Genomic DNA, 12,735 nt, shown 5'->3' with positions numbered 1-12,735 from the left:
AGGCAGACTCTCACAACCCGCCCTGTGGACTGGGGGCGTTTGGAGAATTCCACCACGGTATCCCCTGCCTGTCGTAAAAGGCGACTAATAGGGGCCATCGGGGGGTCGCCGGCGGGCAGCAGGGGGCTGTCGGCCGCTGGTGAAGGTTGTGCACGCTTAGCACATTGTGGTGACCCCCGGGATGGGCGGCAGTGTGTAGTTGGCCTCATGCTGCCGTAGACGCCGAGGGCGTCCTTCGGTGCGCGGGGGCTTCTGAGCCCCCCACCCATAGGAGACGGGCCGCAAGGCGGCACCGCGCAGGGGCGGCTGCGGTCGCAGACTAGCCACTTCAACGTCAGAGGAAGCCCGCAGCCGTCCCTAATGCGCCGAAGAGGGCCACCGCGGAGTTTTAGCTGGTAGGCCGTGCATAGGTTAAGTTGTATATAGGGTTAGGGACTCGGCCCGGCGGTCGCCCGAAGGTCGTCATCAAATCCGGGCGGCTCAACGCCGGGCCGTAAGGCACGGTTACCCCAGCATAACCGCTCAGTCACCCACCACGAAGGCTGGGCGGTAGTAATAAGGGACTTTCTCCGCGAAACCAAAAAAAAAAAGGCAGACTCTCACATATGAGATATCTACCACCAGCTATTTTTTATACAGTAATATGCCTTACATCTAATGATTAGTGGAGCGGCGTTCAAAGTATCCATCATAACGAGATTGTTAGCCTCGTCAGTCAACACAATTATGCCGACTTGCTCGACTGTACACAGGTTGATTCACGTAACACACTTACGGCTAGCATGGCGGATTTTACATCCGATAACCGTTGTTTATCTTTCGATGCAAACATCACTACTAGCAAAGTTAAATAACATTTTAGTTCTGGCATTCACAATACTGGTGGATTTGGAGATGCATTACCGCGTTTTGAGGAAAGACAGGGTATGAAAAGATTATTCCTCCTTCGCCTCATAATCTAGACCTGGTAATTACAGCTTGGCAGTCACTTCTTCATGTTTGTTTTAAGAGATTGGACGTACCACTAGCAAATCGATTCATTCGCGCTGTCGACAAAATTGGCAACAGCTAGTGTGGTATATAAATATCGTCTGTTGATTCTGTAAACAAAGCAATCAATTTCCTTTTAGCTGAGCTTATTATTATTTCTAGGTATCGGTTTATAGTTTATTTTATTAGCTAGCTCCGCCCGCGTAAAAGTCGATTCTTGGAATAAATCTCACTGTGTACCCTTACTATGGATGAAATAAAATGACTGGAAATGTAAAAAAACGTATTATTTTACTATTAAATATATCAATGCAGTCATACACGCTGATTATGAGAGCATGAAGGTTGCTAGGACTTCGAGAATAAAAATTAAAACAGAAATCGCTAATAATTTTGCAATATACTATACTGTTATTCCAATGCCTAACATTAGCATAAACATAAAAAAATATTCTATAATTATTTAGCAGATATTAATTAAGTCTGTACATATTCGCATCTTTTTGTCTGCCGTGGGGTAGACAGAAGCACAACTTGTACACCGATTGTTCCGTGTGTGCTTCGTTCCATGATGCAATAGGGTGCGAGTCTATCGCCAAATCGGGCACAATGTGGCGATGGGTGAAAATTTTCTAAAGGTAATCCGAGGTAAAAAATGCCGTACGTAATACCATACGTAAATAAATATAAGGGAAAGCCGGTAGGAATCGGATTATAAGTATGAATGTAGACGGCGTAAAGGTAGACGCCACTGTAGAGGAACTGATGGTTACGTTCCTCTATGGAAGGGGAAGATTTTCCAGTCAGGCAGATGTTGCGCCTGACCGGCCGCGGCCCCTCCAACGGTTCCTATTCGGAGATGGTATATATGCAACGCGTCGTTCAAATTGTGCAAGCGTGATTCAGGATCGACGTCGCCATCTATCGTGATTGCTGTGTGATATCACTGTAGTAGCGTCACTGCATCGATCCTCTTGCAGTTCCGGCGATGTTGACAAGATGGCGGTGCATGCATCGATTGTACCGCCACAAATGCTTTGCCACTGCATCCTAGATTCCTGGCTGATACTGAGTAAGAAAAATTCAATATCACTGCCACTCGGGAATCAAACATCAGAGCTCATAACTGCAGTCGTACCGTTACAACAACGCCACCGAGACATCTTGCAAAATCTAATAAAAATAAACTCCCTCATCGTTGTTAACACAATTTTCGAACGAGGTAACTAATACAAGTAACTCAATTAATAACGGTTACAAGATTAACATAAACATACTCAGAAACTTTGAATAAATGAATGGCGATAAAATATACGGATATACACGGACGGAAATAAATGTAAGCAAGGGATTGAGTATTATAATGCGTTGTTCCACAATCAATAAATATTCCGCCTAACACTTGTGAAGTTTCTTACACTTATATAGAACTGCTAGATAGGACCGCCAAAAAAAACTATATTCCCTTGAGATTTCTTAGTTTTTTCTATTTTTACTGCTAAGTAATTTTGCTTTTTGTAAATCTAAGAGATAAAGAGATCTGAAGATAGGCGTTATACCAATTAATCAATCCAGAACTTCGCTCTCTGTATTTCCTTGAAGTTTTTTAGTTCTTTTTCTATTTTAACTGGCAAGTGATTTTGCTTCTTGTTAATCTAAGAGATGAAGAGATCTGAAGATACGCGTTATACCAGTTAATCAATCCAGAAATATGCATTTACCGTTGATAGTTCTTATTGCACGATAATTTTGTTGACTATATTTGTAATTAAAACAGATTTAAGTGTTGATGCTTGATGGCAGATTTAAAAACAGTTATGACTAACCAGATGAACTCTAGTCAAAGTATGCTTACAAATTAAAAAGACCGTAAACTGAGTCGAAACCATGAAAAGAAAATATCTTTTAGGAAGTTCAAAGCCAATTCAATATCCTTTAGAAATATTCTTAACTAAATATGAGCAACATCATCGTAAACCTTCATTTTTAACGGACAGCCGTCATTAATAAAGAACATCAACAACACTAAAAACCTACCCAAATCCTAAATCAAAACAATCCGTATTAAAGCGCCTTACGTACACTATTTATCACATCCAATTTAAAAGCTAAAGTAGTCTATAAATTCCATCTAATGAAATTACCTCCACGCTCACAAGTTTTCTTTGAAGACACTTCTAACTCCTGCTTTATGTCACAACGGGAACTTGCGAGGGTTGTTTGTAATTAAAATTCAGTTGGGTTGCGGCTCCGTTAGCAGCATATAAATCAGAGACAACGCTTGTGCCCCTCGCATCGAGATTTGAAAGAAATTTATCGTGGCAATTGAATTTGCTTTATAGTTTAAATTATGAATATGTTAGGAGATTGGTTGTATTGTGTGATTATTGATAAATATAGGTAATAGCTATCGACAATAGATAACAAGGTTTTTATGTAGTATTAGTAAATTAAGACGTATATAAGTAGTACAATTAATAACCATACAATTTTTATTTATATAATTCACTTAAGTATAAGCAGGTGTAAACTCTGTTAATTGTTTATTGTAAAATCGTTTCCGCAATTTAATATCAATTAGCATAGGTTTAGGGAAGGCAATGTAGTCTTAGTGTAATTTGTTAATTTAGTGCTTAATTATTGTTAATAATGATTGTGTTCTGTATTAAGCCTTTTGTTAAATAATAATAATATAATATTATTTACCTTCGTATTTCCGTGTTCATTTTCAGGGGTGCAGATTTTCGTTCACCTCAGAAGCCATCGATATTAAGTAATAAATGTATTTAGTTTCTAAAAGATAGAAATATGGTATTGAACCCGAAAACTCATTTTAGCAGTTTTTGCTAGATTTCATCTTCAATAGTTCCTATAATAGCCGGTGTCCGAATTGTTTCTTACAGATATGGAATACAATTGATCGGAAATGCGTCTTAGGCATTACATCATCAACGAATGCACGAGCTGATCCTTTCCTTGTTCCAGAAACGTGATCAGCCGTACTGAATTGCTTTTGACGACAGCAAATCGATTGTGGATAACTCTTTGATCATTTGTCAATAGTTTAGTTTTTAAACCTTTCTTCTGTCTTGTAGTGACGATAGCGTAGTTGGGATTAGAACGGACTGCCGAGACAAGTCTGCAGGTTCATGACTCAAGGGCACCTCTTACTTTTCTAAAGTTATGTTTGTATTCTTTGTGAATTATTGCTTGCGTATTAGTGAAGGAAAACATCGTTAGAAAATCTGAATACTTGAGGAGTTCTCAATAAGAATTTTGAGGGTATGTGAAGTCTGCCAATCCGCACTGGCCAGCGTGGTGGACTAAGGCCTAATTCCTCTCAGTAATAGAGGAGCCCCTTGAACACCACCAGAACTCTATATTATACAGAGCTGATATTATTTTATATACATTGTGCAGAATTTGCTGATTTTAGGATATTTTTACGCATCCGAATAGCGACCGTAGTGAACATGGAAACAAAAGAAGAAGTTTAAATAACATGGTGTATGTTGTATAGCGATCAAAAAGTTATGAAATGGAAAATTATTTAGTGTTTCGGGACAGAATAAACCCCATAATCTTACCACACAATGTATTATTTCCTTTCTTCTATAAATTCATACTCAATTGTACTTATATCGGTTACGTAAAATAAATAAGTCCGAGATACAATCGCAATAAGAGTTTATTTGTTACAGCGAAGAAAAGGAGGATAAAAATCGAAGTATAACAATAGAAGTATTAAAGAAAATAAGTTTACGTCGATCTGTGAGATGATAATTTTGACCCGAAAGACCATGCTGTCAAAAACTAAGTCGGGCGATCAACCTAAATTTGCAGCGTTAATGAAACACAAATCAATCATCATCCCTTTAATGACGATCATAGTCATATTCATGACTATCGTAATGATTACTACGGGCACCAAAGTACTTGGTGTACAAATCATAGAATTGCGCGTAAATTTTTTTGACATCCACTTCTTCATCATCCTTCGGCGTTTCAGTTTTGTGCCCGCAGTAACAGACGTGGTCCTTTCCACAAAACGCCGGCTTGCCGAGCTTCATACACGATCTGATACATTTTCTAGCTTCTTCTAGATTTGGGCAGAAGTGGGCTATGTGGTGACGAAGGGCTGGCCGTTTGGGGTACGTATTGGCTGGCATTAATGCTGTTAAAGATAGTATTGGATTAAATAGAGGTTTGACCTAAACTGCTTTATTGACTGTGTGTGTATTCTGTAAACTTATATTCTTTCCCTATTATACGAGGTCTAATATTGCTTGCAAAATGCGCGTGACTACCCTGCTTATCCTTGAAAAGGGAAAAGGCGTAACGCTAAAAATCATAAGGTGCTGCATCAAATTTCCAAGTAGGGTTCCTAAAATTTCTGCGAGTTAAAAATATTGGGAGCCAGTGGCGAAGCGTCCATACAAGCCGATTCCCACCGGCTTCCCTTTTAGGTTTTCGGTAATACTAAACAAAATATTTAATAGGCAAATATAAATTTACAACATACCAGACAGTGGACAATAATTATAATAGCTTAACTTACTAATTAATGATCACTTAATAATGACATCTATCGGCGAATAGCCCATTGTTTGTTAATTTAATCGATATCGATTACCTATTTTAAATAACGATAGATGGCGCACTTTGTATTTAGTTCCCCAGAAATTCCGTTACCAAAGTGAAATTGTGACGCCACTGGCGCAAGGTAACCCGCTGTCAAGCGGCTTAATGTCGTAGTATGTTTTTTAATATAGATGGCAGCACTTTGTATGACTTTCTATGCCAGTGTTTGTCGGAATCGCGCGGAAGATATGGGCAAAGGTAACCCGAGCATTTTCGGCTTCACGTTAACCGACTTTGTATAGTTGTCACTTTTTACGTCCATTAAACGTCATAATTTATTATGCTACTAAGTTGCGGTGTTTGTAAATTGTCATATTCATTTTATTTTTTGATAGTTTTGTGATATTAAGTAACCAGCGCTTTGTTTATTTAGAGACTACAAGTAAATGTGTATTATAATGGAATTAACTACCTGTGATCAGTTAAATGTCTACCTTTACGTAAGTATATTATTAGTCTGTAATTTCACATATTAGTATTTAGATGGTTAAATATTAAAAGTAGATCTGAAAGTTTTTGATTTTAGACACAAAATATGTGTTAGAAGAAAATAAGTACTTACTTATTATATTTTACTGAATTTAAAACGATACAAGCAAAAGTTAACGAATAACCTTTCTTCATTATTTTAATTGATAACTATATACGTTTATCATGAAAGTTTCTTTAAACTGTTGGTCTGTTTGACGATCGTGATACCTATTTTTATATGGGGTAATTACATTTAAAGTTTTATTTTGAAAAAAAAAGAACAGATATTTATTTGGAGGTAGTGTGGTTATAATTTTAATACTTACTTTTGTTGCTTTTATAACAAATTAATAGGTAAGTACTTATGTTTGTGATTAATGGAAGGAGAATTATCTACATTTATTGTTCGATTTTATAAATGTTTCAATTATTTACGCATAATAGGTAATTTAGTAGGTATGTCAACGTTAGACGATTTCGAAGCAAGACTAATGCGTTGTCTTAGTTTTTGTTTTTTGTCGATATATTAGTTTTCTATGGATGAGCCAAATATTAAGTCGTAAAATAATTTTGATATAATTTTTTCTTAAAATTATTGTATTTCCAATGTCCTAGTAAAAAACTTAAAATTATGCTTCTTAATAAATAAAGATTACAATTCATCTACAAATTAAAATAAACGAATAATAACTAGTTTTTTAAAGTTCCATTACGACAAACAACAAAATTATTTAAATGAAAATATAAAAGACACTATATTATGTATAACAATAAAGTTTCCTTTAAAAGGAGTCTTACCATAGAATAAGAAAGAAGTAAGAAATCAGTAACACTCATCAAAATTCTTACGAGTCTCTGTGTAGTCATCGAAGTCTAGAAACTTCTCTTTCTTTGGAGCTGGTTTTTGTACGGTATCCTTGTGATCTGGAAATGAAATATCCTCATAATTAATATACGTCATAAATAACCTTATGCATTAATAGTACAAAACAATAAGGTAGTTACTATTTATACTGAAAAAGAACATAATTGGACTTTTATTTCTAGTATGATTGATAAAAAAACCGGCGATAACCTAGTTGGTTGTGGAACGGAATGTCGAGACAAATGTCCGCAGGTTCGAAACGCAAAGGCACTTACCTCGGACTTCTTTAAAATTATGTGTGTATTCTTTCTGAATTATCGCTTGGTTTAACAGTGAAGGAAAACATCGTGAGGAAACCTGCATACCTGAGAAGTTTTCCATAAGAATTTTGCGGGTATGTGATGTCTACCAATCCACACTGGACCAGCGTGGTGGACTAAGGCCTTATCCCTCTCAGTAGTAGAGGAGGCTCGAGCCCAGCAGTGGGACAGTATATAATACAGGGCTGATATTATTATCATTATATATTATTATATATGATCTATAACGCGGGCAGAGCCACTATCATCTAGTTAAATATACATTACCTTTTATAATAAATTTACAGTTTAAAACATTGTACGAACATGTAATAAATAACGTAAGTACCGTTGCACGCTAAACTTCGTAAAATTAAAGTGTAAGATGCTGTTTGGATACAGCACGGCTCTGAAAGGAAATAGGTTATTACGATATGAAAACTTGAGGATCGCGACGCGCTCCGAGTGTGCCGATTGCTTCGTCTACACGTAGGACAGCTTCAGCAACAAACATTACAAGAGATTTTGAATTCTTTGATTTTTTTTTTAAGTTCCGAATTCTTTTGTTTTTAGTTCTTTTAATCCTACTGACTTTAATTTTTCCATAAGTTGCAGAAACATGGTAAAGATTTTTAAGATCACTTGTCTGCAAATTTCAACTATGGAATCAATCACATTATACTGAAGTGACCAATTTTATCTAAAAGTCACAATTACATACACAAAGTACCGGCAAGTCGCTAAATACCTTCATTATTTTTTTAATAAGTAAAATAAATAAAAAACGATTGAAAAGCAATAATAATAACGGACAATACAATCGAAGGATTCCTCTCCCCGTAAATCATAAACGAAAAGAATGCCAACTTTGTGATATTTTAATTCCCTATATTTTTTTTATTAAAACCAATGTTACGTAACGCTGTAACGCATCGTAACATTTTAAAAGAACCTCCTCCCCGCTCCCTCCAAATTTCGTTACATAATACTTGAACGCCCCGCTATCCACACTATTGACAATCTTATATAACACAAAACTTAACCCAAGTCGACTTACCATCTTCCAATTGCAAGCAAAAACACTTCCCGAACAGGCAAGCGTGATTCCCGCCGCATTTCGTGTCGCAGTAGAGTTGCATCACCTCATTATCACAGCTGAACTCTTTGGGTGCCGCGCGCGTTGATCTCCCGTAAAAATAATCTGCATCGATGTCGGCTACTAAAAAGTAATAATAGTAGTTCATTAAATTTAGAAGTAGTAGTAGTTCATTGTTTAGAAAACTGTAAGTGAAATAATGTGCAAGGAATGTTGAATTGAATTTCCATTACAGGAAGTTTCAAATTAGAAAAAACACTCTTTTTACTTCTAATTCGAAAATTTCAGTCCATTATTAATTATTAGTCTTATATTTTTTGAAAATATATATAACATAAGCCTTTTTGTTGCCCTCAAATTTCTATAAAAATGCTCTCTCTAAAACTACAATTCTTTGGTGATTTTTGCTGCATTTTGAACATTGGCGTAGGGAAACAGTTTTATTTTTATAATGATTTTTATATTTATGCGAATGTTAGGCATTAAAATAAAACTATTTACAGTTTTTATCGCGGTTATTATTATTTTCTCCCTATATTTCGAAGACTTTGCAGCCTTCATGATCCGTGGAACATGAAGTTTTATTTCTCTTACAATCACTGAAATTCTATAGTATCCTTATCTTCTTTAAACCTTTGGCTCTTTGTATATTAATAGGAGACAACTAAATTTGAAAACACGAATAAAAATGCACTTACACACACCACAACCAAGAACCGCCAGCCACACCAAACCTTTACACGCTAGCATTCTCCCGCGCAATCCATGCGCGTTCACTGAATATTATTGCTTCGAAATGAGTTTTTTAATTGATTTTTCAGTCAGAACAATAGTTAATTAACTTCACGTAAGCGGATCTTGTAAACTATCATAGAAGTTGGATTCGAGCGTATTGTATGCAGTAATTCCTGATAAATGGATAATTTTACACGATTCATCACGCTTCGACACGACACAATTTGCTGATGGTAGGATATATTTTATATCCGCCTAGATAGCGACCACCGTATAATAATATAATAATATTAGCCCTGTATTATATACTTGCCCACTGCTGAGCACGGGCCTCCTTTATTACTGAGACGGGTTAGGCTTTAGTGCACCACGCTGGCCTAGTGCGGATTGGTAGACTGCACACACGTTCGAAATTCCTGTAGAGAACTTCTCAAATGTGCAGGTTTCCTCACGATGTTTTCCTTCACCGTTAAAGCGAACCGATAAATTCACAAAGAATATACACATGATTTTTTAGAAAAGTCAGAGGTGTGTGCCCTTGGGATTTGACCCTGCGGACATTCGTCTTGGCAGTCCGTTCCACACCCAACTAGGCTATCGTCGTTGGCGTCGTCGTCGGCTAGGTGTTAAAACCCGCTATAGTAGCCCACGTATGTCGCGTTCCGGGATCAGCCTGTGTATATCCGGATCCAACAGACCGACATAATTGTGTCGATTGCCGATGGGTAATCATCTCTCGTCAGTCGACATTCTTTTGGACCCCACTATACTTACCATCAGGTCCAGTGGCGTCAGTTTCTGTGAACATATAAAAAACGCAAGGATTTGAAGGTAGTTTTTTTTTATATGTAGATTTTACCTTTACGTTGCGAGAAGTAAATTGGTCTTATTCTCTGAAAACACACCAAACAAATCAATCATTAAATTATTGATGATAGTGACATTATCATCGAATTAGCTATTGTCAGTGTTTTTATAGGTTCTCAAGTTATTAATTTTGTGTTTACTAAAATAATTTTAATTATATCACACACAAATACCTTTATCCCCGAAGAGGTAGGCAGAGGCGCTACCGATGCCGCTATTTACCTTGTTTAGATCCCTCCCGTGATGTGATAAGGGGCGAGCTTATCGCCATATCGGGAACAATTCCAGAATCTAGGTTGATACTGAGTAGAAAAACCCAATATTATTTCGCCCGACCCAATATTATATCGAACCTGTGACCCCAGCATTACAGTCGCACTGTAATACAACTACGCCACCGAAGCAGTCAAAATATGATTAGCACAGCATTGAAATGTTATATACTATAATTTAAAAATAAACTTTTCTAAGCCACTACCTCTACTGACGTAATCAAAAGGGTCCAATCCATGACCAAACCAATTAAAAACTGTAATAAATCAGTAGCAAATAAACAGTTGGCGTCAGTGGAACATTTTGAGATGGCATCAAACAATGCCAAGTTAAGTCCAATTACAGCAAAGTCTAAACGAGGCCCGAGTGGGTAAAACTTCATTTCCTTACTTATAGAAAGTGAAGTATTTCTTCTGAGCCGCTCGTGGTGGGAATAGATAAGAGCAGCGATTTTTTTATGTATTAAATTATTAATTTAAGCATTTAAAAAAATATTTTAACGATATTTGAAATTAATTAAAAATTGTGATTCAAAACTTTTTGGTTTTTATAATATAAAAATTATAGTCTATGGTTCAGTTTTGGCGGGAATGCTGTTTATGACAGCTGATGTCAAATGAAAAAAGTTTTATTATCAGTTCCGCTTGTTTAGTAGAAATAAAGTAGTACATTTAAAAATGCTTTAAATTATTTTATGTTATACTACTTTTACAAATAAACGTTCTACGATATTTTGCAATAGACAAAAGCAAAATTCGTTAACCATAGATTCCCGCTCCGCCTAATTCTTAGAACACACGCCAAAGTAACGACGTTCTTAATGAACTCCCCTTGTAAACTGCTCAAGAAGTTCACAACTAGTCCACTGAAGTTCGGCATTAACATTCTTACAATGTTTTTTTAAAACGCCGAAAGCAATGAAGATCGGAGTTCACGATCTTTTACGATTTCTTTATCGTTATCGCTGTTGCCTTTGAGTCGTTTTTTAACCTCTATTTTTAGCTTAGGTTTTATAAATTGTTAATTAAATGTTTTTATAGGTGCGTCGTATGTGAGGTTTCGTCTTGGTAATACAATGCCTTCTTATGCCACCAAGCAGCAGTGTGCTTTATTAGTATCCAGTTTGAAGTTACTAGGAAAAGTGTACATGCCTTAGAAGTTCTCTAAAGGAATTTTGGGAGTATGTGAAGTCTTTCAATCCACACTCCGCCAGCGGTGGATTAAGGACTAATCTCTCTCAGTAGTAGAGACGGCCCGTGCCCAGCAGTGGGGCAGTATATAATACAGGGCTGACATTATATTATATAAGAACATCCAATATAATTCAACATTACTATTGCCAACATCGAGAATCATGAGTCTTTTGGCTAAAATTTTTGTAACACATTATAAGTATACTTACAACCATGTTCAACATGATCACATTTTCTTTACTATGTTAGTCTATATATATTATATATTATAGGGTTAACAATCTACAGGAATAGATTTTCCAAGAAAGCAGTACATAAAACCCAGGCTGGGACCAATAACCTGCATATTTCCCAGCTCACCTGTTGATAGTCCCACTAGGAAGCTGATATATTGCATGCCTTGCATGGATTCCCGCGATTTTAACAAGGAATTTATGTTAAGGCTCATATCACATTTTAAACGGAAGACCTCCTACGCTTTAATCTACATACATATACTTTTAGGCAGTATTTCATACATTTATCTTACTGATATTATAAACTAGGTGTTGCTGGCGGCTTTACTCGCGAAAAGGTTTTCACGCTATAAGTCAAATTACATATTTAAATATTTCACACAAAATCAAATTACTGGAATAAATATATTAATTCAGGATTAGGTCTGCCCATGTGTCAAATTTCATACAAATTCGTTGAGCGGTTTCTGTAAGATCCTAACTTTATTCAGGGGATTCCTTCTACGGGTGCGACTCCCTCTATAAGCACTTACGGGCATTCCAATCCAAGGACAGCTTTAATACCTATATAAGCTAAATAGGGGATTTTTGATTGCCTACATAGTTATCAAAGCTTTCCTGAAATTAGAACGACCTAAATTGCAAAAAGACGGATATAGCCTCGTAGACGGAATAGGGCCCGCCGATTATAACAAGCATCCCAACATTTTCACAACCATTCACATTTGTACTATTAGTAAGATAAAGTAACGTAACATAGGATATGTGATATTAGTAGAATATAAGAGAGAATAGTAGTATGATAATTTACGAAAGTTTTTGATGTTTGATATAAATAAACTGTTTAAGATTCGATTCCCTGGTCGATATATCTGTTCTGGACATCCGCAAAAAAGTTAACACATTGCACTCTTGTTCAATTATCTCTGCCTACACTGTCTGAAAAAAACTCGAAATGTCTAGTCAGGTAAGCTAGAAATAAATTATTCAAATGTTTCTCGAGAATTCATATTGGGAACAATTTATAACTATGCAAAGAAAATTGTACTAACTAATTCATATTTTAGTA

The 12,735-nt window shown here is 36.3% G+C and overlaps 1 protein-coding gene across 2 annotated transcripts; it reads right to left on the bottom strand.

Annotated features, from left to right (window-relative positions):
• Positions 1-4,850: 4,850 nt before the first annotated feature.
• Positions 4,851-9,219, bottom strand: LOC115451658. 2 transcript variants are annotated; one of them, XM_037441049.1, is made up of 4 exons: positions 9,061-9,219; positions 8,324-8,485; positions 6,952-7,026; positions 4,851-5,164 (listed from the first exon to the last, which is right to left on the bottom strand). In XM_037441049.1, exons 1-4 carry the CDS (start codon positions 9,110-9,112, stop codon positions 4,866-4,868), a joined length of 588 nt encoding a protein of 195 aa, XP_037296946.1. In that variant the 5' UTR covers positions 9,113-9,219; the 3' UTR covers positions 4,851-4,865. The 2 variants fall into 2 exon arrangements, with proteins under 2 accessions (XP_037296946.1, XP_037296947.1); XM_037441050.1 differs by having other exon boundaries at positions 8,324-8,482.
• Between the last annotated feature and the right edge of the window lie 3,516 nt (positions 9,220-12,735).

The sequence above is a fragment of the Manduca sexta genome, chromosome 21 (assembly GCF_014839805.1).
Source record: "Manduca sexta isolate Smith_Timp_Sample1 chromosome 21, JHU_Msex_v1.0, whole genome shotgun sequence".
Taxonomy (NCBI): domain Eukaryota; kingdom Metazoa; phylum Arthropoda; class Insecta; order Lepidoptera; family Sphingidae; genus Manduca; species Manduca sexta.
This window is presented reverse-complemented; position numbering and strand designations above follow the sequence as displayed.

Bases quoted from the DNA above. Each gene is read 5' to 3' on its own strand.
- LOC115451658 (XM_037441049.1), bottom strand. From the start codon at position 9,112: ATGCTAGCGTGTAAAGGTTTGGTGTGGCTGGCGGTTCTTGGTTGTGGT. The intron at 8,486-9,060 runs GTAAGTGCATTT...ATTACTTTTTAG, and splicing joins GGTTCTTGGTTGTGGTGTGT to TAGCCGACATCGATGCAGAT. The intron at 5,165-6,951 runs GTAAGAATTTTG...TATCTTTAACAG, and splicing joins CGATGACTACACAGAGACTC to CATTAATGCCAGCCAATACG.